Here is a 24,943-nt window from a genome sequence, read left to right on the forward strand (position 1 = left end):
CAAAGGCCAGATGTACTAGGCTTAGAAAGTGATAAAATGGAGTGATAACATATCAGCCAATCATAGATCCTAACTGCCATGTTACAGACAGTGGTTCACAAATGACAGTTATGAGCTGATTGTTGGTTTATCACTCTCCATTTTATCACTTTTCAAGGCTTAGTACATCTCAACCCAATTCACAAAGGGGAAGATGCTCCAACACATTAGGACAGGTAAGTTGTGAAAGGCTCAAGGTGGTATTCGGGTGGCACCATGTGAGGGTACAAGCTACAGGAATTATGGGTCCAATCCATGTCGACATGTTAACATTGACACAAAAAAACTTTGAATAACCCTCATGTTGACAGTTTCATGTGACCTCCTTTCCATGTCACCATTTCCCTAGAGGACTTTTTGGCAATGACGACTTTTGTATGTCGACATTGTGTCAAACTAGACACTGTACACAATTCCATTCCTACCCAATAGTCACATGAATCTGACTTCACCCTGTGATCACTGTAAACATTTAAGCAAATGGACTTATACATCTACCTCTAACTGTCCCCATGTGTAATAACAACAACTCAGGGTCTTTATATAAAGTGGGAGGAGGAGTGGCAGGGTATGTGCATTACAGCCAATCGGCTGCTAGGGCCCTGCCACGAGCGCTGCCCGGACTCTGACGTCACACTACTGGCAGCAGCTGTGCATGTGAAGGTTTTCACTCTCTTCCGGTTAGACATGGCGGCCTCCATGGTGCGGCAAGTGCTGAAGGATTTACCCTCAAAGTCATTCCTGCTGGGGAGAACTAAGGTGAGACGCGGCGGGGATCTCTGTAGCTGGTGCAGAACGGTATTTTGGGCATTGTCCAGCCCGGCTGTATTACACTGGGCCGGGCAGCCAGCTACAGACATGTCTCCCTCTCTCAATTGCAGCTGCGATCGCTTTTGAAGCAGCTGTCACTGGCAGGCAGGGTGAAGTGGGTGTGTAGTTACTACACAATGCAGCATGCACTGGTGACACACTCACAGGCTGACCTTTTATTTTTTTGCATTAAAGCAAATAAAAGTAAATATGTTATTAATTATATCATGCTTGTTCCCCCTGTATGTAAGTATACAGTCTGTGTTGTCTGTATACTGTATGTGCAAACAGCACATTTACTTTTATATAAGAGGACATATTTCAGGATTTCCATATAATAATAATGTTTCTGTCACTGTAATAAATGAAGGCATTCACTCTGGTTTCTAATTGTTCTCCGTTTTTCGTACAGCTCTGGGATGGGATAATAGGTGCTCTGGGCTTGTTTTGTCTGCACGTCTGTGTTAGTGACAATGTATATTGCTTGGTGACCTTCAGGCGTTTAGCATTGAGCGCTGTGCGGCCTGTGCTGGATACCTGATGTTGTTGTGCAGGAGTATAGAGCAGAGGTCATGCAAGCTGTCACGGCCCTATACTCTATAACTGGTTCTCATTATTTTTGTATATGCAATTGTGTCCCTTCTTTGGGCACCAGAATCTCTGGGAATCCCAAAACAATGTCAATCTTAAGACTTGTATTAGTTTTAAACAAACAGCATCAACAGATGATCACCACAGATCCCATCTAGGGGGGGAGGGTTTTCACGGGAAATCTGGTCTTTAATACTAAAGTACAAAAACAAAAAACAAAGTTGATCAATTTTGAAAAAAATCTGACCATATATATGAAAGTAATAGTTGTAATCATATTATATTGGGAGAAGTTTTTCCAGTGTGTAGCTGTCCGAGGCGGACCAAGCAGAGAGGGTGACTGGAATGTGCAGGTAAAACCAGTCCATTGCTGGAACGATTGCTGCTAGTGAGCCCATTTAGGGGTTCGATTATGGTTCACTCGCAGTGAACCGAAATTGACCGCTGCCCCGATGGTCGCAGGCGCAAACCCCCAACTGCGAACTTCCGCAGTGATTGGCAGTGTCACTGGACCGTTCGCATGGAGTGGTGCGGGCCCGGGGGGCATGTGGGGGCCGGCTCAGGTGTCCTCAATACTGGTCTGGTACGGCTCCGCCAGCGAGAGAGACAAATGCAGACTCCAAAAGGTAGTCAGAACTGCGGAGAAGATCATCGGGACGGACCTTCCCTCTGTCCAGGACCTGTACCTGTCCAGAGCAAAAAAGCGGGTAACGAAGATAGTCATGGACCAACTACATCCTGGCCATGGCTTGTTTAATCTGCTGCCATCATGCAGACGCTACAGGGCTATTCCCACCAGGTTCACCAGAAGCCTAAAAAGTTTCTTCCCTCAAGCGGTTCACCTGCTGACACGTGCACTCATGAACACCTCACTGTCCAGTCGCGCCATAAACCTTTGCACATAATCTAACACAGTGTCCCCTTGGAATAACTTTCTATATGACTGTACGTTTCCCCACCTGTTTATATTGTTTATTGTTTATACTGTACGCTGTTTACTTGTTACCCACCTGGCTGCTGCACAGCAAACCGAAAACAAATATCCTAGTATACGCAAGTATACCTGGCCAATAAAGCTGATTCTGATTCGGTTGCCCATGGGAACGACCGGCGTTTGGTGGGCGTCACCATGAAAATGATGGGCATTCCCATGGGTTTGCGGGTGGGAAGAGATGTGTCAGGACAGGCAGCTGACATCACATGACATCAGCCGCTCGCCCTGTCTTCGTCCCGCTGACTCATATTTGCGAAGGCAGGGGTAATCATTCGATGGTCGCCGACCATCGATTGCTTTTCCCTGCTGCAGGCACATGCGAGGGGATGTGTCGGGGTGGGGTGTGTGCACTCGCTGCGGCTGGGCAGCGAGTAAGAGACTTTGGACAAAATCACTAGTGTTCCCTCTAGAAATTGTGCCGGGCAGGGCGCCGGGGGGCGGGCCAGGGCAGCCGACGGCACACTTGTGGGCGGTCCCGGACCGCCGACGTCACTAAAGTGGGCGGACCGGGCCGGCGGCGTCACTAAAGTGGGCGGGCCCACCCAGCGGCGTCACTAAAGTGGGCGGGCCGGGCCGCCGGCGTCACTAAAGTGGGCCGGCCCGGCCACGCTGAAGATGCTGGGGGAAGGTGCCTTGATGCCGGGGAAGCGCCGGGCATCGCCGTCTAAGGCGGCGCTGGGCTTCCCCATGCAAGGAGTCGGGCAGGCACCAGGCTGTTTTAGCGGGGCGCTGCTAGAGGGGCAGGGCGCATTTTGCCCTTTAAAAAACGGGCAGGGCGCAGCACCCCGCTAAAACAGCCTAGCGGGAACACTAATCACAATCCTCTACAATCTGGAATTATTCGGTCACCTCTAGTACCCATTGCCCTTGCATAACATACATTGTATCCTGCTTTGCGTACATTAAACATTACGTTGGTGCCCATCTCGGCTTAAGAGCTTGCAGCTTGTTTTTATGGGCACTGCTCATATACTGTATATGGTTGCTATGCTTTCATTTGGTCGACACCCAATAAGTCTTGGTCAACACGTGAAAAAGGTTGACATAAGCAAAAGGTCAATTTGCGTAGATGGTCGAAATGGAGACGGGTCAACATAAGCTTTTTTATGACTTTTTTTTTTTTTTAACCGACTTTTTTTAATCCCACTGGGCATACCGGGAGAATATATAATGCGCTGAGCGGTACAACTTCTATGGTGTCCATGTCGACATAAACACATAAAACTTGTCCATGTCCACCTAAAGCGCCTCGGCCATTTTCATGGGCAGCATGCAAGAAGAAATTTGTGATGGATTATCTAAACATTTACAGAGCTTCCCAGATATCTAAGGGCAGATACTATTGTAAAGCCTTCACCCCTCTTCAATAGGTCAATGTATTATTTGCTTCTCGTTTTCTTTGTTTCACAATGACTGCAAGCCCAGCGCTGTGCTCCATCTGTTATTGGTTGCAGAATGTGAATGTATAGGACTGTCCACTTTAGGGCACATCAGGGCGCCGGGGGGAGGGCCGTGCCTGCCGAAGTCACAGCTTGGGGCGGTCTTGGGCCGCTGACATCACAAGAGGTGCGTGCCCGGCCTCTCCGAAGTCGCTTGTCCTGCCTGGGAAGCGCCGGGCATCGCCATCTACGGCAGCGCTGGGCTTCCCCGTGAGGCTGTTTTAGCGGGGCGCTGCTAGAGGGGCAGGGCGTATTTTGCCCTTTAAAAATCAGGCAGGGCGCAGCGCCCCGCCAAAACAGCCTAGCGGGAACACTAATCACCTATTCAATTTATGTAGTGTTCATTCTAGCACCCTCTATCTTTAAAAACCCATGAAGTTCCTCTTCCCTGCCTGGGGTGTCTGTCTGCTGTAGTGCTTCTAGCACAGTGTGGTCTGTATATCAGCACTGATATGCAAACCAGACCTGTGCTAGAAACACCACAGCAGACAGCGACACCCCAGGCAGGGAAGAGGAACTGCATGGATTTCCAAAGATAGCGGGTGCTAGAATGAACACTATTATGTTTAGTCGACCATTTGAATGTTGACCTAATGACCGTAACCCCTATAGAACATGGGAAACTTTTCTGCTTCTTGAGTAAATTGCTCAGAAGCAATGAGCTGCTATTGCCCTCGCCTCGTACACTACATCGTGCACGTCAGTTCGTTGTTGTAGGAACTGCTGAGTTCTGTTTTTCTCATTTCTAGTATCAAAGGCTGCTTCTCTCTTGTTAAAGATTACTCTGGTTAATCATCAACCTCGGGGATAGTGTTACTGGTAACCTTCCTTGAAAACCCTTTGTAAATATGTTGGGTTATGGGTGCTATCAAGGTGAGAGAGCAACCCAATCAGTAGCAAAAGTGTGTGACCTTAATACGCATCTGTATATCCGTGCTATTATGGTGCCTGGTGTAAGAAATGACACTTCCCTGTGCCCGATACCTCCTGCTCAGGAGTGGCAGTTGATCCTTTGCCTGGCAGCTCTAGGTAGAAGGAGCACATCACAATAAATGGTGGCAGGATACGCTCAATAGAAGTAGTGGATAGAATTACCACAGTAGTGGATAGAATTACTCACCAGGGTTTTCCGGTTAGCCCAGATGCCAGCACTTATTAGGGATTTCGTTTGACCAGCTTTAGGCAGTTGAAACAAAATTCTTGAAAAGCTTGCTCTAAATAATGATGGAGAACCTTTTGACCCTCCAGCTGTTTTTGAAATACATATCACAGCATGCCCTGCATCCGTTTTAGCTTGGTCAAATAGCATATCCGTAGCAGGGCATGCTGGGATTTGTAGTGCAGTAGTGTATGGGGTGCTTAACTTGCTAAAATTAACTAGAAGGGACTTTAATGATTGTATGTCATATCATTTCAGCTGCCTCCTGTGTAATAAACTTATAAACTTTTGTGAATGTGGGGGCTATTGTGATTTTTTTTTTTTTTTATGTGGGTAGCAAATTGTTTTGTTTTTTTTACCTTGGGGGACCAGGTTTTTTTCCCCATGGGGAACTAATGGTGTGCCATGGCAAATTTTTAAATCTTGTTCGATGTGCCACAATTTGGTTCCCGTCGTCAGTGACGGGAACCAAATGGGAACCGTTGTCTAATGTGTATCCTGCTTTACATTGGAGTGAAAAGGGCTAAGAAGACACAGAGGAGACCTGAAAATGAATATAAGCATTTGTAGAATAAATACTGGCATCAGGAAATGTGAAATACTGTAATTGGGAGAGCGGAACTACACTGAATTGGATTATGTCGTTGCATTCATGAAATATTAAGATCTACATCTTGCTGTTTGCGTTATCCAAGGAATATGAATTTTTATATTTCTTAAGTTCCGTAAAAGTTAGAAACTTGCAGACAGACTTGCAGGGATGCAAATGCTGGTGCCTGGCATACTGTATATTTAACTTCCAGTGTCAGGAGTGCATTTCTCCTGGCGCAGCACCTGTGACAGCAGTCCGCGTGTGAGCTGGTGTCGCTGTTCCATTTTTAGGTCAGGGATGGAAATGTATTTTCAGACTTTGCAGATAGAAATGTAGGTAAGGTGTTCTAGTTTTGAATATCCAGAAAGGCTGATCTGGGAGCAAATCCTGCGGTAGAGAGCAGGTATCCCAGTCTGGGAGCAACTGACAGAATAAATGTCAGTGCGCAATTAAAGGGAACATACTGTATGATTCTCATACAGGGACTGATTCAGAATATATGCTGCCTAGTGTGCAGGTAAGAGCCACCCCGCTGAACGCACGCACGAGCGAATCCCCGCACTACCAAGCAGGTGGATGTGCACGCGGCCGCAAGGAAGAAAAATAATTTGATGGTCGCACACCATCAAATTATTTTTCCAGCCTTCGCTCTGAAAAGTAAGCCTATACTTTCCAGATCGCCGCATTCCGTCGAATTGGGGGCGAGCGCTAAAGTCATGTGACTTTAGCCCACCCTAAGCAGGCAAGGACACGCCTGCATTCTGACGGGCCCGCCCAGCATTTCTGTGAGCGCCCTCAATGTTTTTGTGGGCATGACCATGAAACGCTGGGTGGAAGGCATTCACTCTGGGGCGTTGCATACGTGCATTTTTTTTTGTTGTGGTACAAAGGGGGTACATTTGCTAATATTGGAGTTCTGTTGAAGATGGGATGTTGCCCATAGCAACCGATCAGATTGTATCTATTGTCTTCTAGAAGGGGCTAAAAAAAATAAGAAGCAGAATGTGATTGGTTGCTTTGGGAGATATCCCATCTGTAATAGAAGTCCCATCTTAGTAAATTTGCCTTTAACAGTGTTTCGAGTCAGCAACGAGTTGCCGATTTGTCGTCTTTGCGTACGCAGGAGCCGCACTGAGCTTGTGTCGTTGGTCATCTGACATTGGGTGATTGACAGTCTGCAGGAGTTATGGGGTGGGGAGAAGGGAGGCGGGTCAGCCCCATTCTTGAGCCTGCGTAGTTGTAACTGGCATTCTGAGAAACCTTAGGGTTGCTCAGATGCCCGACGTTCGTACAATGTGGTGGGTCGGAAGGCCGCAGGTGGGCAATACCTGCATTATTTGCATACCTTCCGAAGGTGAGCACCAATCACTCCTGCGTCCACCTTTGAATCAGGCACTTAAACTGGCCGTACACTAGGCGGTTTGCATGCAGTTTGGGCTCTTTTTTTATACGATTGGATTGCGGCAATCAACCACATGACAAGCATCCAAATCACATGTGATTGATAGCGGGTCCAATGCGATGCGTGCTCCTGCGTGCATCGGACCGGAGCCTGCAAGTCACACCGGCTGCAGAAGTGATCTGTTGGATAGGATCTGGCAATGATTGGCTGGGATCGCAAGCGATATATCGTATGCAAAAACAAATCGCATACGACATATCGCATGCAATCCTACCACCAGGGACCTAAGGGGGAGGGGGGGGGGGGTTGTGTGTGATTTCTCAGAGTGGAGAAGTCACACAAGTCAATCCTTTGGTCGCTGAGCCTTGTATTGTATGCACTGTTGGGAGAGAAATAAGAATGAAAACCCTTTTCTTACTTTTTTTGTTGTTGATTCGTATAGTAAATCTGTTATAACCGGGTAATGTATATCTTTATCCTTATCCTTGTACCCCAGGACACAAAGAAGGCTTGTAATTAAACCACCAGGCAGTAAACATTAAATTGGTCCTGTAGCACAGGCGATGCTGGAAGCTATTTTTTGATCCAATAATAGTGATTAAATTAATAGATTCAAGGGGAAGTTTATGTTAAAAAAATAAATAAAAGTAAAATAAGCAGCTTTTATTTAAGATTCACTTCAGACAAAAATGCATTAAAATCCTTAACCGTGTAATCTGTGCTGTAGCCGTTGTATTTGATTTCACAGTGGATGTGATTATTATTATTATTTTATTTTTTTGTTGCAAAGAACATTAAAAAAAAAAAAATCTACATAGGGTTATTGGACCCAGTTTCAATAAGCAAAATCCAGCCTTGTGTCCACTTAACTTCCTCCTCCTCTAGACCATATTTGGGGATATATAGGGGACAAATCAGAGATTGTCCCCCTAGAGATTGGCCACCTAGATATGCTGGTACGGCTGCGATACTGCAGTATTTGTCCAGTATTTCTTTGATACTTAAAAGGCCTATACACAGGCGACTGCTGAGCGATTTGAGCATTGTAGGTGACTCGGCAAGATCGTCAGGGACAGTGTTCTCCGGTGAGAACACTGGCACTGACCGGTATTCTCACTAGATTTATCCAGCATGCGAGATATTAATCGCCGGGCGATAGTGACGCACAGGGCCTCGCGTCACTGTCACCATGGCCCTACACATGAAGCAATGTAAGAGCAATTTCTAAGCGATCTAGTGAGATCTCTTAGAAAATGCCCTGAAATCCCCCACCATGTGTAGGTCCCTTTACACTGACCGCCTCTTGATCTCATCATGGAGTATACCACCCTCCCCCACCTTTAATTGAAAGTTTATTTAGAATTCAATAATTATAAAATAACAAAGGGCAGTGGAATGGTAAGAATACCCTACTTCGTGACCAGGGGTATCGGAGGGTTTCAGGAATGGCTGGCATGCTCAAAAGGTTACAAAAATAAAAAAATAAAAGCACAATGTCCTCTTCCTGGTGTTGACCTATTTCCTGTGTCAACCTTGTGAATGTTGACCTAGACTTGTGGATTTAATATACCCCACCCTCTCAGAGGGGGTCCGATGGTATCAAGTTGCATATAAAGGAGTATGTTAAAATTGTACCAATATTTTATCTATGAAAACTAAACTTTTACACAGCTATCGGCCTAGGTTTGGAGTTTCCAAGTTTACCCCTAACACAGGGCAGACCACACAGGAGAGAACATTGATAAAAAGCCTATCAAATTCGGTTAAAAAAAAAACACCCAACATAAAAACCTGTACAAGGTCACCAACCATGCTTCATAGCATCATCATAGACCCAGATCCTCGGAAATGGTAAGATTTGAAGGTCAAAAAAACGACGACGTAACCATGGAAAACGATACCAGCCAGGAACTTCACCGTTGTTGACTGGCAAAGCGTTTTCCTTTTTAGTTTTTGCTTTAAGTTTGTGTTTAAGGTGACTGGCTGAATTGTAGCCAGAGGCTAGATAGTCTATTTCTTTTCATATAGCTTTTTTTTTCCTTCCTCCTTTTTATGTGCGTCTTAAAAAAAAAATTATCTGTGAATGTGTTTTTATGTTCTCCATAAATTCTGGTATTTACTTTAATGTTTTTTTTTTTTTTTTTAATGGTGGGGAATTGAGTAGCCGATTAAACGTTACAGTACAGTATGTAGACAGTGAGATAGATGCTGGTGATCTTTGTCGGAATGGGTCTATGTTAGAGGTGGCATTGCTTGTTGATATATCTGCACCAGTTTGCAATTTGCAGTGACCTTTAGAATGAGCAACAAGGTAATGATATAAAATGTTACACCAATTCACCAGGGCCATCTAGAATCGGATAATGCCTCGAAGTACAAAGGGAGCCCTCTGTCTTATTAGAGCTTAAAGCTAGTGGAAGGTGCTCACTATAAATGAGGATATTGTGTTTGGAGTATACATTTTGCTTTGCTGTTAGACCCCGATGTGGTCAGTCCAATCTTATTGAGTGTATTAATTAGGGTACTTGTGGAGTATCACAACTCCCATCGTATGCCATATGTAGTGGCATACGATGGCATACGATGCGATGCGATGTTTTACCGATTTTTGAGCATTTTAGCTCAAAAATCGTATGCGATCGCATCGGATGCCATACGATGGCATCCGATGCGATGGCACCCGATTTTGCATTGAAATGCATCAGAATGCATTGAAATGTGTATTAAACTAGTGAAATGCCCCCAAATGCCATTTTTCATAGTGCACCACCCCCACTATCAACGTCAACCCGAAGCGTGGCGAGCGCAGCGGTACGCGTCCTACGACCTTTTCACACCCCCACTATCCACGTCGGCGTGGAGTTGAGAATAGAATAGTGTGGCGAGCGCAGCGAGCCACTGAGCCCGAAGCGTGGCGAGGGGACGCGGATACCTGTGAAGCCCGCGAGGGGACGCATATAGCTGTGAAGGTATCCGCGTCCCCTCGCGGGGCTCGCTGCGCTCGCCACACTATTCTATTCTCAACTCCACGCCGACGTGGATAGTGGGGGTATGAAAAGGTCGTAGGACGCGTACCGCTACCCCTCGCGCGCTCGCTGCGCTCGCCACGCTTCGGGTTCACGTTGATAGTGGGGGTGGTGCACTATGAAAAATGGCATTTGGGGGCATTTCACAAGTTTAATACACATTTCAATGCATTCTGATGCATTTCAGTGCAAAATCGGGTGCCATCGCATCGCATGCGATTTGACCGCATGCGATGCGATTTTTAGCATACAATCAGCATACGATGAAGGTCGTGGGAGCCGTGATACTCCACAAGTACCTTAATTAGAGTTGCATTTAAATCTGAAACAGCGATATTATTTTTAAACAGGTAGAGCCAGATCCAATAGCCTCCGAGTTGGGCGGCTGTGTGGGATGCCGGCCGGCCGAACAAGTTTTTTTTTTTAAAGGGGAAATCCTTTACAAGGTAAAACCATGCCATGTAAATGATTGCCACTTTAAAAAGAAAACAAAAAAAGGTACTCTTTACCTAGAACGGCGCCCGCGATCAGAATCGCGGGCGTCGGGGGTAAAAAATCGCGGGTAAATCGCGGGTACATCAAAATCGGGTACCCGCGATTTTCCCATAGGGAACAATGTTAAAAAGCCTGATTGACCGCGATTTTACTGTAAAATGCCTCAATGCCCGCGATTTTCCCATAGGAATCAATGTTAAATGGGCTACAGAGCCCAAATAGCCCCAATTAACCCTTAAATGTCCCCCCAATTTTTGTACGCCACCCCATGATCCACGCCAACCCGAAGCGTGGCGAGCGGCGGCGGTACGCGTCCTCCGACCTTTTCATGCCCTACTATCCACGTCGGCGTGGAGTTGAGAATAGAATAGTGTGGCGAGCGCAGCGAGCCACCGAGCCCGAAGCGTGGCGAGGGGACGCGGATACCTTCACAGGTAAACGCGTCCCTTCGCGGGCTTCACAGGTGTCCGCGTCGCCACGGACACCTGTGAAGTCCGCGAGGGGACGCGTATAACTGTGAAGGTATCCGCGTCCCCTCGCGGGGCTCGCTGCGCTCGCCACGCTTCGGGCTCGGTGGCTCGCTGCGCTCGCCACACTATTCTATTCTCAACTCCACGCCGACGTGGATAGTAGGGCATGAAAAGGTCGGAGGACGCGTACCGCCGCCCCTCGTGGGCTCGCTGCGCTCGCCACGCTTCGGGTTGGCGTGGATTGTGGGGTGGCGTACAAAAATTGGGGGGACATTTAAGGGTTAATTGGGGCTATTTGGGCTCTGTAGCCCATTTAACATTGATTCCTATGGGAAAATCGCGGGCATTGAGGCATTGAATGCAAAATCGCGGTCAATTAGGCTTTTTAACATTGTTCCCTATGAGAAAATCGCGGTGATCGCGGGCATCGCGTCGCGGCCGTTTATGTGCTGCCCGCGATGTCGCGATCACCGCGATGGGCGCCGTTCTAGGTAAAGAGTACCCAAAAAAAACCTCTGAGTTCATCCGGCATCTCACATAGCCACCCAACTCGGAGGCTGTTACACCTGGCCCCTAGTCTTTAAAACTTGACTTCTTTAATTCTTAGCGTTAAACAGATGAACAATCAAAGGTGTATATATCATGAGAGCCCAGCACCAAAAAGTTTTGAATCTAAAGCTTGAGAAATTCCCAAAATTTATTTTTCATTTAAATTTTTGGACTGCATCAGTTTGCTCAGTGTAATGTTTGTAAAAGTGACAAAATTGAACCGAATAAGAATCAACTTTATTGGCCATGTAAACTTGCACATACTAGGAATTTGACTTGGATTGCTGTGCAACAGCCAGTTAGGTACAGTTAAGCAGTGACAGATATGCGAACACATACAGGTATAGGCTAGAAGTACCCTGGGGATATAGACACAGGGAACACATACCTGCCAAGCAGCACAGCGCCTAGGCAGCCATCAGCGGCGCCACTGGTCATTGCAGCAGCCAGGCAGGTACTAGTATAAGCAAAAACAGTCCAGTTATCACACAGGGAATATATATCCCCCGAGCTGCACAGCGCCTAGGCAGCCATCAGCGGCGCCATACTGTTACCTACCTGCAGCAGCCAGGTAGGTAACTTTGGAGCAGATGTATTAAGCTTGGCAAAGAGATAAACTGGAGTTAACGTGGAAGGAGATAAAGCACCAGCCAATCAGCTGTGTTTGAAATATGACAATTCGGAGTTGATTGGCTGGTGCGTTATCTCCTTCTACTTTATCTCCAGTTTATCTCTACACCAGGCTTAATACATCTGCCCCAGTATGAGCAAAGACAACACCGTTACAGCAGAGACAGTACAGTTATCACTCAGGAGATGTGGGGTTACATATGGCTGAGTGCACAGTTCCTAGGCAGCTATTTGCGGCGCCATCTTGACCGTGTTGACCAAATGCATGTCAGCGGAGACAGCCTATTAACTATAGACCTAATTAAGGCATCTGGATACCCCTTGAATGTATAAGAGGATGAGCTAAATTAATTTCTTGCTGGCATCTGTAGAATTAGTTGGGTCTTTGGACAACTAGAGTTTCACAATATGCTAGTATTTCAGAGTTGAGTTTACTTATCCTCACTGCTGCTTTGAGAAACACTGGGGTGTTCTTCGAAGTGTTTGGATAATGACATTTAAGGCCGTGTATGTTTCTCGATCTTCAAGGATTTTATATCCAGTGAGGTGCCAAGGTTTAGCTATCGGTCCTCCCTTCCATACTAGAGGGGCATGAATGGACCAAGTAACAGGAAGTATTTCAATATTTAGAAGGTTGAAGTGTCTACAGTATATCAGAAAGTAGCATATTAGTATGTGAATAGGATGCACACACAGGAATACAAATATAAATCCATGGTACTAGAGTGCTTACTGTACCAGGAATCCTATAAATCATTTATTACCATCATCCGGGGAGTGAGGAAAAGTGTGGGGCAGAATGGAGAGGGTGTTTGGAGGGGGAGGAGAGATCTGTTTCTATTTGGGATCAGGGGAATATTAAAGTCTTCCACTATATATCACCTTTCTGAATGTCATTAAAATAATACCCCCCCCCCCCTCCTCCCTTCTACCCAAGGTTGTCCTACAACACAAATACCATTAGGGACTCAATCAGATTAAGTTCTACAGAAGAGGCGTCTTTCCGTTCCTCTTCTTCATTGAAATTTATTTTTTTCCTTCAGTCTTTTGAATTATTATTTTTTTTATTGTAATATCTGTAAGTTTTTAAGATGGATGAGATCCCCTCTGGTTTCCTCCTCTTTGAATTCAGCAGGGTGCGGAGTTGTATATTTTTAGGAGAGTTATTCTTTCGTGACCTGCTCAACATGAAAATTTCTAAAATATCCATTCAGCTATAATACAGCGCACCCAGTAGGGAATTTCTAGGCTCTCGCATCATTGCTGTCTCACTGTAATTGCCGCATCATCTTTGATGCATAGTTGCAACGAGTTGGCGTAATAGTATCTACGGTAGCAACGAATAATTCAATGTGCAACATAAGCTATTTAAACCATTAGAGATGTAAATTGGGGATAGATGGGGGAGTTTGAACTCTATTGGGAGTTGCACCTGTGCCTCATTGTCTCCCCCTTAACACGTGGAGATGTTCTGTTCAACATATGGAGCTAGTGAAGAAGATTTTTCTAGTTCCACCTCTTGTGCGCTGTGACTAAACTGTAGAGCTACAGTACTGCAATGGCAGAGGGGGAGTTTCACTGTTATTCCGCGCCCAAGGTGTCCTAATGCAAGCTTAGCGAAGACTTAAAACCTGCCATGGACCAGAAGGAAAAAGGCTTGCTTCATCTTGACATTTAGGAATCACTATGAAAGGTAAATTTACTAAGGTGGGATGTTGCCCATCGCAACCAATCAGATTAAAGTCTTCATTCTAGCACCCTTCTCCTTGAAAAATCCTTGCAGTTCCTCCTTCCTGCCTGTGGTGTCGCTGTCTGCGGTGGTGTTTCTACAACAGTCCGATTTGTATCTCAACATTGTTCTTGAAGTACCTCAGCAGACAGCGACACCCCAGGCAGGAAGGAGGAACTACAAGGATTTTACAAGGAGCAGGGTGCTAGAATGAACACTATGTGCATAGGTATGCCAATCCCTTGGCATCCTAATGAAGAATTATCCTCCCCCATCCCCAAACCGGTTCTCCCACCTTCTGTTAAAGCACCGATCTCTTTTAGCTGGCAGCTGCTTTCTGGCTCAGGTCTACGCTCACAGTAGACTTGATAGGAGAAGCTGCTGCCACTGGGTATACACAGTAGCTCCATTCTGCCCATTATACTAGATGTTGTGTGTACAGTTGTAGTAAAATTGTGTTGTATACTACTGTTCATGTCATAATTCTAGCTGCTGGTGGATAGGGGTTTTCCAGGCCACTGGAAACACACCCTGTGTTTGCTTATGGAGATATGTGCATAAGTGGGTATACTTGTTCAGAAGCCCCTGAAAAATGGCTTCATGCTTCAGCTGGGAGGTCGTCATATGCTAGGAAAATATTTCCAGAGGTGATCGTGCAGACTAAAGTAGAAATGTTTGAAAATAGATCAAATTTCACCAAATCAAGTGTCTCAGTTGTGTTCGATACAGAATGGAACTTATGATGTTTAGAAAACATGAAATGGATTCACTTTCTTGGACATGGTGAAACAAGACTGATGATGTAATGGTTAGTATTACTGCCTCACGGCACTAAGGTCATGGGTTCAAGTCCCACCATGGCGCTAACTGTAGTTTGTATATTCTCCTCATGCTTGCGTGGGTTTCCTCCGGGTGCTCCGGTTTTCTCCCCCACTCCAAAAATATACTGGTAGGTTAATTGGCCTTCAGTACAATAAATAACCCATATATGGTAAGCGGTTCTTATCTCCCATCAAATTCTATGTTTCTTTTCATTGTCCTCGAATATTTTTTATTTTTTTTTTAAGTTTGAGCATTTCCAACCAATTCTTGAACTTTAATTTCACAAACACCGAACTGGTTTAAAAAATAAATAAAAAAAACCTGAAAATCGCCGCCTTTTAATACCATTGTGACCCGAGTCTGAGACAGTGCCTCTAACTGTGATGTCATAGACAGAGCAGCATTGTCCCGAGACATTTTGCAGGCTGCAGTAGGGCTGTCACATTTTAGAAATAAGACCACTATTGCTCAGCACAACTGTAACGCCGAAGACTTCTTCATCTGTGAAAAGAAGTATTTATTCGCAATTTTTATGTTTACCTTAAGGGGGAGTAAGCCATTAGCTGCCAGTGAGACAATAGAGGCTATTTAACGGACATATTACATTGCAAGTAACCTTCACAAAATGATCTCCAGGCTGATTGCTAATGCAGGGAGAGAACTATGCACAAACGTATCATAAAAAGTTAAGAGAGGGAAGCGGTATAGACGTCTGCAGATGTTTGTCTGTTTTCTAAAGCATCGGGAATATTCATTAACCCGTTTCAAGAGGCGCTGGCACTTTTTGGGCTCCTTTTTTATCTTTAGTTGCAGGATATGCAGAAACCGAGTTTTCTGTGATCTTTTAATTATTATAATGGCGTTTTTATGTTTGTTTGCTGATCTTTAGGCAGTACATTATACGTGTTGGCTTAGAATGACTTGGGAACCAAATTACAGAGCCAAGCAAATTAATTACAAATTAATTTGTGCTGGAGAACATCTTAACAGCTGCTCATGAAAACAGGTCTTAATTTTGCAAAAACAAATTAAATGTGGCTGATAAATAAGAAAATCCCGGCAAATTGTTAATTTATGTAGAACATGTAGGCTGTGCAGGTACTTGGCGGCCTCTCGTTTTGCGTTTTGAATCTTATCTGGAGACTCTAAGGGGGGATTCAATTCACTTTCTAAGCGCCTGAGAGCTATGCCTTTACTTAATGCGACAGGCGCTTTTTACCGTGGTAATGCCCAGGACTAGCTGCGAAACCCAGCCATGTGCCAGGTGCTACGGTTCTGTCTTTATAGGAGCCTGTAACTGCGAAATGTTTAAAGTGATGGCTTATGTGATTATATTTTTCTGTGTTCAACCTGGTATTCTTATGCAAGGGACAATTAACTGAGAGGGAACCTCCAGATCCTTCTCCTTTAATTTATTTTCTTGCAAAATGTAGCCCATAGTCTACAATCATGGTATGAAGATGATGTTCATTAGAGGGGTCATAATTTACGGTATCCGGATAGCGAAACAATTCCATAGTCGACCACTAGAGGTCGACTGTGTCCAGTTCGACACCTATACTTGGTCGTCTGCTTTTAGATAGGGTCAATTCCAAAATAACGGATGTAACTCTAAGATACAATATTTGTGGTAAATATCTAGATTGCTACAAATTTAGAATGCACACAAAGAAGCAAATTTTACCACAATTGTATCTACCACTGGTGAATAAAAATATGAAGCGTGAACAAGCCTCACAATTGTTGACTGCTATAAATCAGTTCATTGTTTAAGTGTAATGGATGTAACCAGGAAAGGACATGGTAATTTCTGAAATAAAATACATGTCTGATTTCTCTGAAACTACAACAAATATTCATTCCATGCTTTTTACCAAAAAACATACACCACACAGATTGTTTTAGTAAAAGTTTTTCTTATTACCAATATTTAAAGGAATGTATGCGTAACGGATGTAACCAGAAAATAGTCACGGATGTAACCATCAAATATGTTAATCAGGAAATGAAAAAAGGCCCCTTGCATTAACTGCTACAGGGTCATTTACCTTTCTAACAATGTTTGCAGATAGGTACTATATCTCATCATCGTGTTTTGGCCATAACCACCCACCTCTGGCTGGATGCATCATCCGAACACAGAACTCTCCATTCTCATTTATATCAATGACAGTTTCACAAAAAAAGTGGACATGGGTTATGAAAAAAAAAGATTGGGGCTATTCAAAATATGAATTTCCCAGTCCAATCATCCGCCGCTATTTCCGACAGGGGAATTAGCGGAGGGGCCCTATTCAATGCTGTCTTTACCGACAGCATTGAAGAGGGTTCATGGCAGAATGAGCCCGACTTTAAAAGCTGTCGGGCATTTTCTGCTGATATCGGCCATGGATTGTCGCAATTCCGAACGTAGATCGACATCACGGCCATTTTCGTGGCCACACCCCCTTTCGCTGATCGGCAGGCGGGACATTGAATCCCGTCTGCTGATTTGCTGTCCGGCAAACAGAAAATGAGCCAGGATCACGGCTGTCGGGAGGGATCGAGAGCCGTGATCCTGGATTGCATACCCCCCCATAGTCTATGGTTCTAGCCTATAGTAATTTAAAAAAATCGGTTGGTAACAGTGTGTCACATGACATGCTGCCATTTTGTCTTATTTCAGTAATGGTTATCAGGCAGACACTGATTGTAACCACTGATTATCTATTGTGGTTTTCTGAAAACAAGGGTTACTAGTTTTAGTAAAGATATTAAATAAGTTGTGATTTAAATTTTTTCCTTAGGTCCACTTATGTGGTGAGAAACCTGATTCACTTCTGTTTACCCACATATTCTTAATTGGAAGCCACAAGCACTGATTTTGCCTATTTCATTGGCCATTAATAACTTGAACCACCAACCTAAGGCACACCTGCAAGTGCTCCAAGGCACCCCAGGGAGCCTAGGCGCGCACTTTGGGAACCACTGCTATAGACTATGATTGATTGCACTGGGATATTCAAAATTTTGAATATCCCAACTTTTTTTTTTTCCATGACCCATGTCCACTTTTTGTTGGAATTGCCCACAGTGACGGAAGATTAACGGAAGGTAAGAATCTACGGTAACCTGATCGACAGTAGCAAAGTTGACAAAGGATTTTTTTTGGTGCCGGTCCACTTGGTTTCTACTCCACTATCCAAGTGGACATCTAGTAGGAATATAATAGTGTGCTGAGCATAGCAAGGCACCCCACCCGAAGCATGGCGAACGTCCACGGGCAACCCTCTGACATTCGGCACCAAAAATAGACGAAAAACCCGTGTTGACTGTGCTAATTTTCGACCAGGTTCCCGTCAATGCTTACCTTCCATCGATCTCCTTTCTCTGTCTATCTAAACGCAGATGAACAAGTATAGGCGCCTAACTTTACGCGTCGACCTCTAGTGGTCGACATTGCATTGTCAACCTAAACATAGTCGATTCCATATACCATAACCATAATTTAGCAGCCCCCATGAAAACTTCAATATCTGGCGCTGAGGCTTCATTTTTACAGGAATCATTGGAGGCAGATATCAAGACAAATGTCTAGTGTCAGTGTGTCACCGAAACACTGCCAACATCTCTATCACATTAGCTACCTTACTAGCTTTGAAGCATTTGCTTTGAGCAGCCTTTACTAGTGTGTGTGTGTGTATATATGTGTATATATATATATATATATATATATATATACACACACACACACACACACACACACACACACACACACACAACACACACACACCCATCCTTATCTAGCCCTTTCATAGGATTAAGTGAGTAATTTGGTTACTCTGTTAATCCCCTACTCTATTGTAGTGTTCCCGCTAGGCTGTTTTAGCGGGGCGCTGCGCCCTGCCCGATTTTTAATGGGAAAAAAGCGCCCTGCCCCTCTAGCAGAGCCCCGCTAAATCAGCCTGCAGTCTGTCCCGCCGGAGTGCCCGGGCCGTTGCATCGCTGAAGGGGGCTTGCCCGGCCATGGCTACGTCCCGGCAGCTCAGTGAAGTAGTCATGGCCGGGCAAGCCCCCTTCAGTGATGCGGCGGCCCGGGCACGCCCCCATGTGCGATGCGGCGGCCCGGGCACGCCTCCTCTAGTGATGCGGCGGCCCGGGCACGCCTCCTGTAGTGATGCGGCGGCCCGGGCACGCCTCCTGTAGTGACGCGGCGGCCCAGGCACGCCCCCTGTACTGACGTCGGCGTGCCCGGTCCGCCCCTCCAGCGCCCTGCCTCATTTCGTTCCTAGAAGGAACACTATATTGTTCTATGCATTGTATTGCATCTGAGAACAATAGGCCTTGGCTCAGCATGGCTATGCAGAGACGGCTAGATGAGGCTGGCTTCATCTGTATGTATGTGTGTATATATATTTTACTTTCCTGTGTTAAGGTGTGTTCTACATATTGTGTATTCTCATTTCATGAATCTATAGGGAGACATTCACTAGGGCTTTTTTCATCCGATTGCGACGATCCATCCCATAAAAAGTTTCCAAATTGCATGTGATTGATAGCAGGTCCGATGCGATGCGAGTACCTGAAGATGGGATGTTGCCCATAGCAACCAATAAGATTCCACTTATTTATTTAGCACCTGCTAGAAGATCATGGAGATACTGTAATTTGGATGGTTGCTATGATCAACATCCCATCTTAGTAAATTGAACCCTGTAGTTCTATCAACCGGAACTAGGTGGAATCAACCCACCTAGAATTTCTGTTTTCATAGTAACTAATGTGGCTGTTTGACGCCGCTGCAAAATTCCCCAATACCTTCACCGTGACCTTCCAACTGTGCTGTTTTGAAACGGCATCTCCCGTGTGCACTAGGGTAGGACTGTCCAGCTGCAATAGCAACTTATGTCATTTCGCTTTAAGATCCCGAAAGTTAAATTCGCCGCACAAAGAGCTATTAAGATTAAATCATTTTATTGCATATACTCGGGGAAAATAAAATAATTTCTTATCTGGAGGGATTGGTGCATTAAATGTTGAAAGGTGCAATCTAGGCAATATTAATTTTTAATCACTACTCGCTGCATGTCTCTCTTCTCTTATGGTTCATTAAAGGGATTCTCCTCTGAAGTTCAATTAGAAACGTTTCGTATAATAAAAGATTTTACGATTTAAAATTCCAGCGTGGAGCCCGGCGGTGATGTCGGTGGATTTCTATGTAGTGCACCGGAGGGTGCTTGCAGAAGTAACCTCTCCAGCAGAAGGAGGGTAGGATCCGTGCAATAAAGGACCTGTTAACCTCTCTGGCTTGAACGTCTCACGTCCAAGACTTTATACCAATTATTTGTACTTTTTCTTTTCAGTTTAGCAGGTTTTTTTTTTTTTCATTTTTTATAAAGCGTTCTTTATAGCAGTGGTAGAATTATGTCACTCGCTTGAAGGCAGAATAACAGTGAAAAATAAAACTGAAATGAGCTGTCATGAATTAGCCTTCGATTACTAGAATATTATACGAAAGGGCGCCATGAACAACCCTTTGCTGATGGTAACTTGGAAGCATGTCTGAAATCAGCATTCCCCCAGAAGCCAACGCTCTCTATTACCAATCCTGTGTAATCCCCATCTTTCATCAAGGAGGCACCTACCTAGCTCTTCAGTAGATGAACCATTCATGGACCCACTTGTTTACATGAATATACTGCCACCTGTGAACCTTTGACAACTGCCGATATCATCATTAAGTTTGACCTACCTCCAACCCATCTTTAGCGATACACCACGTTCAACATCTACTAGGTCACTCTACTCCCGTGGATGGAACTACTGACGTACTGTAGATAGTTTTGGTCCACCCACAGTTAACCATTCTATCCCTGCATTATAACTTACTCGGATGAGTATATCACTATTATAACTTAAGGAAGCATTAACAAGACGCATTCCATGACTGTTTTATGGAAGTTAGTGTACAAAATTGGCAAATTCATGTAAAGCTTTTTAATATGCTTCTCTACAACGGTGGATTTGTCTTTAGCCCTGCACATGCCTGAAATGTCAACTGGATGCAGTCCCTATGACAGTTTATGGGACTGGTCATTATTGAGCCCTTTTGTTGTAGGGTACTTCCTGTTGGAGTATACTCCTCTTTCCCTATAGTGGGCGTTTCGAGGGGTTCTTGACTCTTCTCTTTGGATCATTAGGGGATTCTTCAAGCCTGATTTGAATTTCTCCCTGGGATACAGAAGGAGCGTCCCTTGTCCTTGCTCGATGACCGCCAGAACGCCCCCTCTGGCAAGCACCGGTGGACAGGGACTCCATTAAACTGGGACGCGCGTCCCAGTCGCTTGGCGGCTGGCCATCGGGACCCTGCCCATCTCCGATACAGGGAGACGGGCAGGGTTAGGGAAGGTGGCGACGGGGACCCGGGGGGAGCTCCATCACCATGGGGCGCGCGAGCACCCCCTTGCAGGAGCTGGCGGGAACAAGCCTGCCTGCCTTAACAAGAGACGCTACATCTGTATGTATTGCTCTGCTTGTTGAGGGACCCAGCATTTTAGTAAAATTTGTTGTGCAGTCTACACACAAATGACGTTTGACGTCCTCTGTGTATGTTTCTAAGGGCCTGATTCTGGTTGGCTTGGTAAGCTGCGAACATTGCAGCTTACTTAGCGCATGAGATGCCACACAGCATTTAATGACCGCTACAGGCTATGTCTCACTGTAGCTTAAACGGTCCTGTTAATCAGTGGAGCCTGTTGGATACTAATGTAATCATTACAGTACATATTTTTTAGTTGTACGGCGAAACGCAACATTGATTAGATCATGAAACGTAAGGCCCGTACACACAGGGCGATTTCAGGGCTATTTCTAAGCGATCTGACTAGATCGCTTATGCTGCTTTCCCACTGCAGACCCGTTTTAAGTACTGGTATTTTTAAATGGTATTTAAAACGGTATTAGCATTCCCACTGCAGCAGATTACCATTTTAAATACCGTTTAAGTACCATTCCCATTGCAGTAAACCGTTTAAAATGTAAAGAGTGCCTACCCCCCCCCCCCAAGTGTAACCCCCTGTACCCCCATCTCCCCTCCCCTTGTACCAGGGGCGTAAGTTCCTATCAGGTGCCCCACCTTACCCCACACAGAAACACAATATAATAATAATAAAATGACATACTTTTTAAAATGCTTCTGCCTCAGAAGTTCTGCCACTATGCTCGATCCATCTGCCCCTGAAGTACTGTTGCGGTGGGAGGATGGTAGCATGCTGGCTGCCCGGACCCTGTAGTCACTGTCAGTTGGAGGAGGAAGCTGCTATGGCTGGGCATGTGCAGTAGCCCTCCTCCAGACGCAGTAGCCATATTCATTTGGGGCTGCCAGTTTCCAGGCCACCCCAGCAGCGCTGCAGAGTTCAGACACGCCGCTGCCAGTGCCCTCCTCCAGTGCTACTGATTACCGGCGGCTCAGCTCTGTACAGTAGCAGAGCCGCCGGCGCTGACTGTCACTCCGGCACCGTTGTTACAGTGCCCCCGTCCAGCGCTACTGATTACCGGTGGCTCGGCTCAGCTCTGTACAGTAGCAGAGCCGCCGGCGCTGATTGTCACTCTGGCTCCACTGTCAGTGCCCCCGTCCAGCGCTACTGATTACCGGCGGCTCGGCTCAGCTCTGTACAGTAGAAGAGCCGCCGGCACTGACTCTCAGGTGCCCCGCAAACCACCACTGCACGGGGATGCAGGGCAGTGGGGAGGCAGCGGGGGTCCAGGCAGTCCCTGTGGGTTGAAATACCGGTTATCTTTAACCGGTATTTCAACTCTGGCGCTTTCCCACTGCAGCCTTAAATGGTAAATTGCGCTCAAAAATAGTCAATTTACTGTTTTAGACCTGCAGTGGGAAAGGGGCATTAGTAATTAAGCACACATTGCTCTGTGTGTATACCCCCTAGCGATGGCGATGTGCTCTCCCACGGGTCGTTATCGCCTGACTAGATCTTGACTGCTTGCAGTCAAAATCTAGTCAGATCTCCAGTGTTCTCACTAAAGAACGCTGGTCCGCACACACATCGCATTGGATCGGAGTTGGAGGTCCGGCCTCCGATGCGGGGAATGAGATTGCATGCGATAAGTGGCATGCAAAAGGACCGCATGCGATATATATCGCATGTGATCCTGCCGTCCAGAAAGGGGGAGAAGTTGCATTAACGGATGGGGGCCTTTAGACCAAACTTTAGATTGTTCTCGTAAAGTTTTCCATTATTCTTTAAAAAAAGAAAAATTCCTCTGTTCGGTCCACAAAACTTTCAATAAAGAGATTAAAAAAAAAAATTATATTTAAAAAGCGGTAATACTGTGTATGAACATATCAGCCCTCCATTGAGAAATGTCAGCTATAGAGAATGGGCAGCAGTCTAGAACCAGCAGGTACGAACTTGATCATTAGTAAAGCTGTCACTGACCATGAATTCTGAAAGGCCTCAGAAAGTGTGAAAAGTGTTGTACACCTACTACTTTGGTTAAATGTGATCAGTCTAATAGAGACTCATTCCCCTCCCTGTTCCCCCTACGCACAATGTATGAAAACTCTTGTGAACACGTTCATCTGAAAGCGTTACCCGGAGTTTTCGGGAGCTGGGAGCATGCTTATACAGTAAATGCACCACTGACTCACCCGCAGAGACGTAATGCAAATTAGGGGCCTGCAATATTCCACGCGGTTGGGGTTTTATTGTCGGAGTTGGGCTCATGAAGGGCCGTCTGTCTTTGAGGTCGCAAGGCACGCTTTGTTCTTTGAGGCCTGTCTTTGATTTACAGGCACCTTTGTGATGAAGAATTAAGCCTGTTTTTAAGCTATAGAAATCCCCTTCCTTTTGTATCCAGCCTGCAAATCTGATTCAGGGACAGGCAGGCTGAATGTAATCACCAGTAACACTGAGCATCGTATGCGTCTGATTCATGCTTAGAGTATACCCAGCAGTTTTATTGATCCTACTCTTTTCTGGTAGCCTTGCGCCAAATTGATGGTTCTTGAGATAATACAGTGCCGATCAGTACTGAGCCTAAGGTGACTTATACCCCTTTGGGTCAGAACACTTTTTACATTGCTGCTATGACTTGGGTTATACCCAGGTCATTTATACTGCACACTGGTGCAATACGTTCTCTTACAACCTCAGCTCCAAGCTCTGGGAAATCTTGATCTCTCCAGGATTGAGTCATGACTGGATTGTTATTGTTTACTCAATCACATGCTGATAACAGGACCCGGGTTGGATGACCAGTTTATACTAGGGATGGCCATCGGTGAGTCGCCATCGATGGCGATACGGCAACCAGCCATCGATAGTAACAAACTATGTGATGGGTGATCTTCGATAGTTGTACCTATCGATGGTCATCCATGTTCTTTGACTGACTAGCCCGTGGGCCAATCAGAACATGGGGGCAGGGATTCAGGGCTGTCCATGTCCCGGCACCTTGAAAAACAGAAAAAAACTGGCTTTGCTGTGCCATAAATGGAAGGAAACCATCTGGTTCTCCCCCATCAATGGCAAAAGTATTGGACATTGGCCATAAACCATTGATGATTTTGAATCACGATGGTCATCTCTAGTATATACTGACCCTTAACTCAGAAAGGACAGTGTCCAGGTTATCCCGGCCATAAACCTGGTTGAAGTGGCAGTGGAAAAGTTTAATGGTGGCAGGATGATATTACTGGTCGTAAGGGAGCCCGTCCTTACGGTGCTAAGCTCGGCACATGCAAGAAAAGTGGAAGCAAAGCATAAATATGGGCAGTACGGACAGGGTAGTGGTTAGCATTACTGCCTCACAGCGCTGAGTTCATGGGTTCAATTCCCACCATGGCTCTAACTGTGCGGAGTTTGTGTATTCTCCCCGTACTTGCGTGGGTTTCCTCCGGGTACTCCGGTTTCCTCCCACAATCCAAACATATACTGGTAGGATAATTGGCTCCCAACAACATTAACCCTAGAATGTCTGTGTGTGCGTGTAGATGTGGTAGGGAATATAGATTGTAAGCTCCACTGGGGCAGGGACTGATGTGAGTGTTCAAATATTCTCTGTAAAGCGCTGCGGAATATGTGTGCACTATATAAGAAACTGTTAATTAAAAAAATAAATAATAAATAAATATATACAATTTAATGTACAAATAAATAAACCGTGGAACTATAAAAAAATTTTTTTTTAAAGTCGCT

The 24,943-nt window shown here is 45.4% G+C and overlaps 1 protein-coding gene across 1 annotated transcript in view; it reads left to right on the forward strand.

The window, feature by feature from the left end:
• The first annotated feature begins 649 nt into the window (after positions 1-649).
• The window catches only part of SUCLG2 (succinate-CoA ligase GDP-forming subunit beta), a 212,155-nt gene continuing 187,861 nt past the window's right edge, over positions 650-24,943 (forward strand). The window contains exon 1 of the mRNA XM_083156025.1: positions 650-798. Coding sequence (XP_083012151.1) covers positions 727-798 — 72 coding nt within the window. The 5' untranslated portion in view covers positions 650-726. The remainder of the gene's footprint in view (positions 799-24,943) is intronic.

The sequence above is a fragment of the Crinia signifera genome, chromosome 8, assembly GCF_055691185.1.
Source record: "Crinia signifera chromosome 8, ASM5569118v1, whole genome shotgun sequence".
Classification (NCBI taxonomy): Eukaryota; Metazoa; Chordata; class Amphibia; order Anura; family Myobatrachidae; genus Crinia; species Crinia signifera.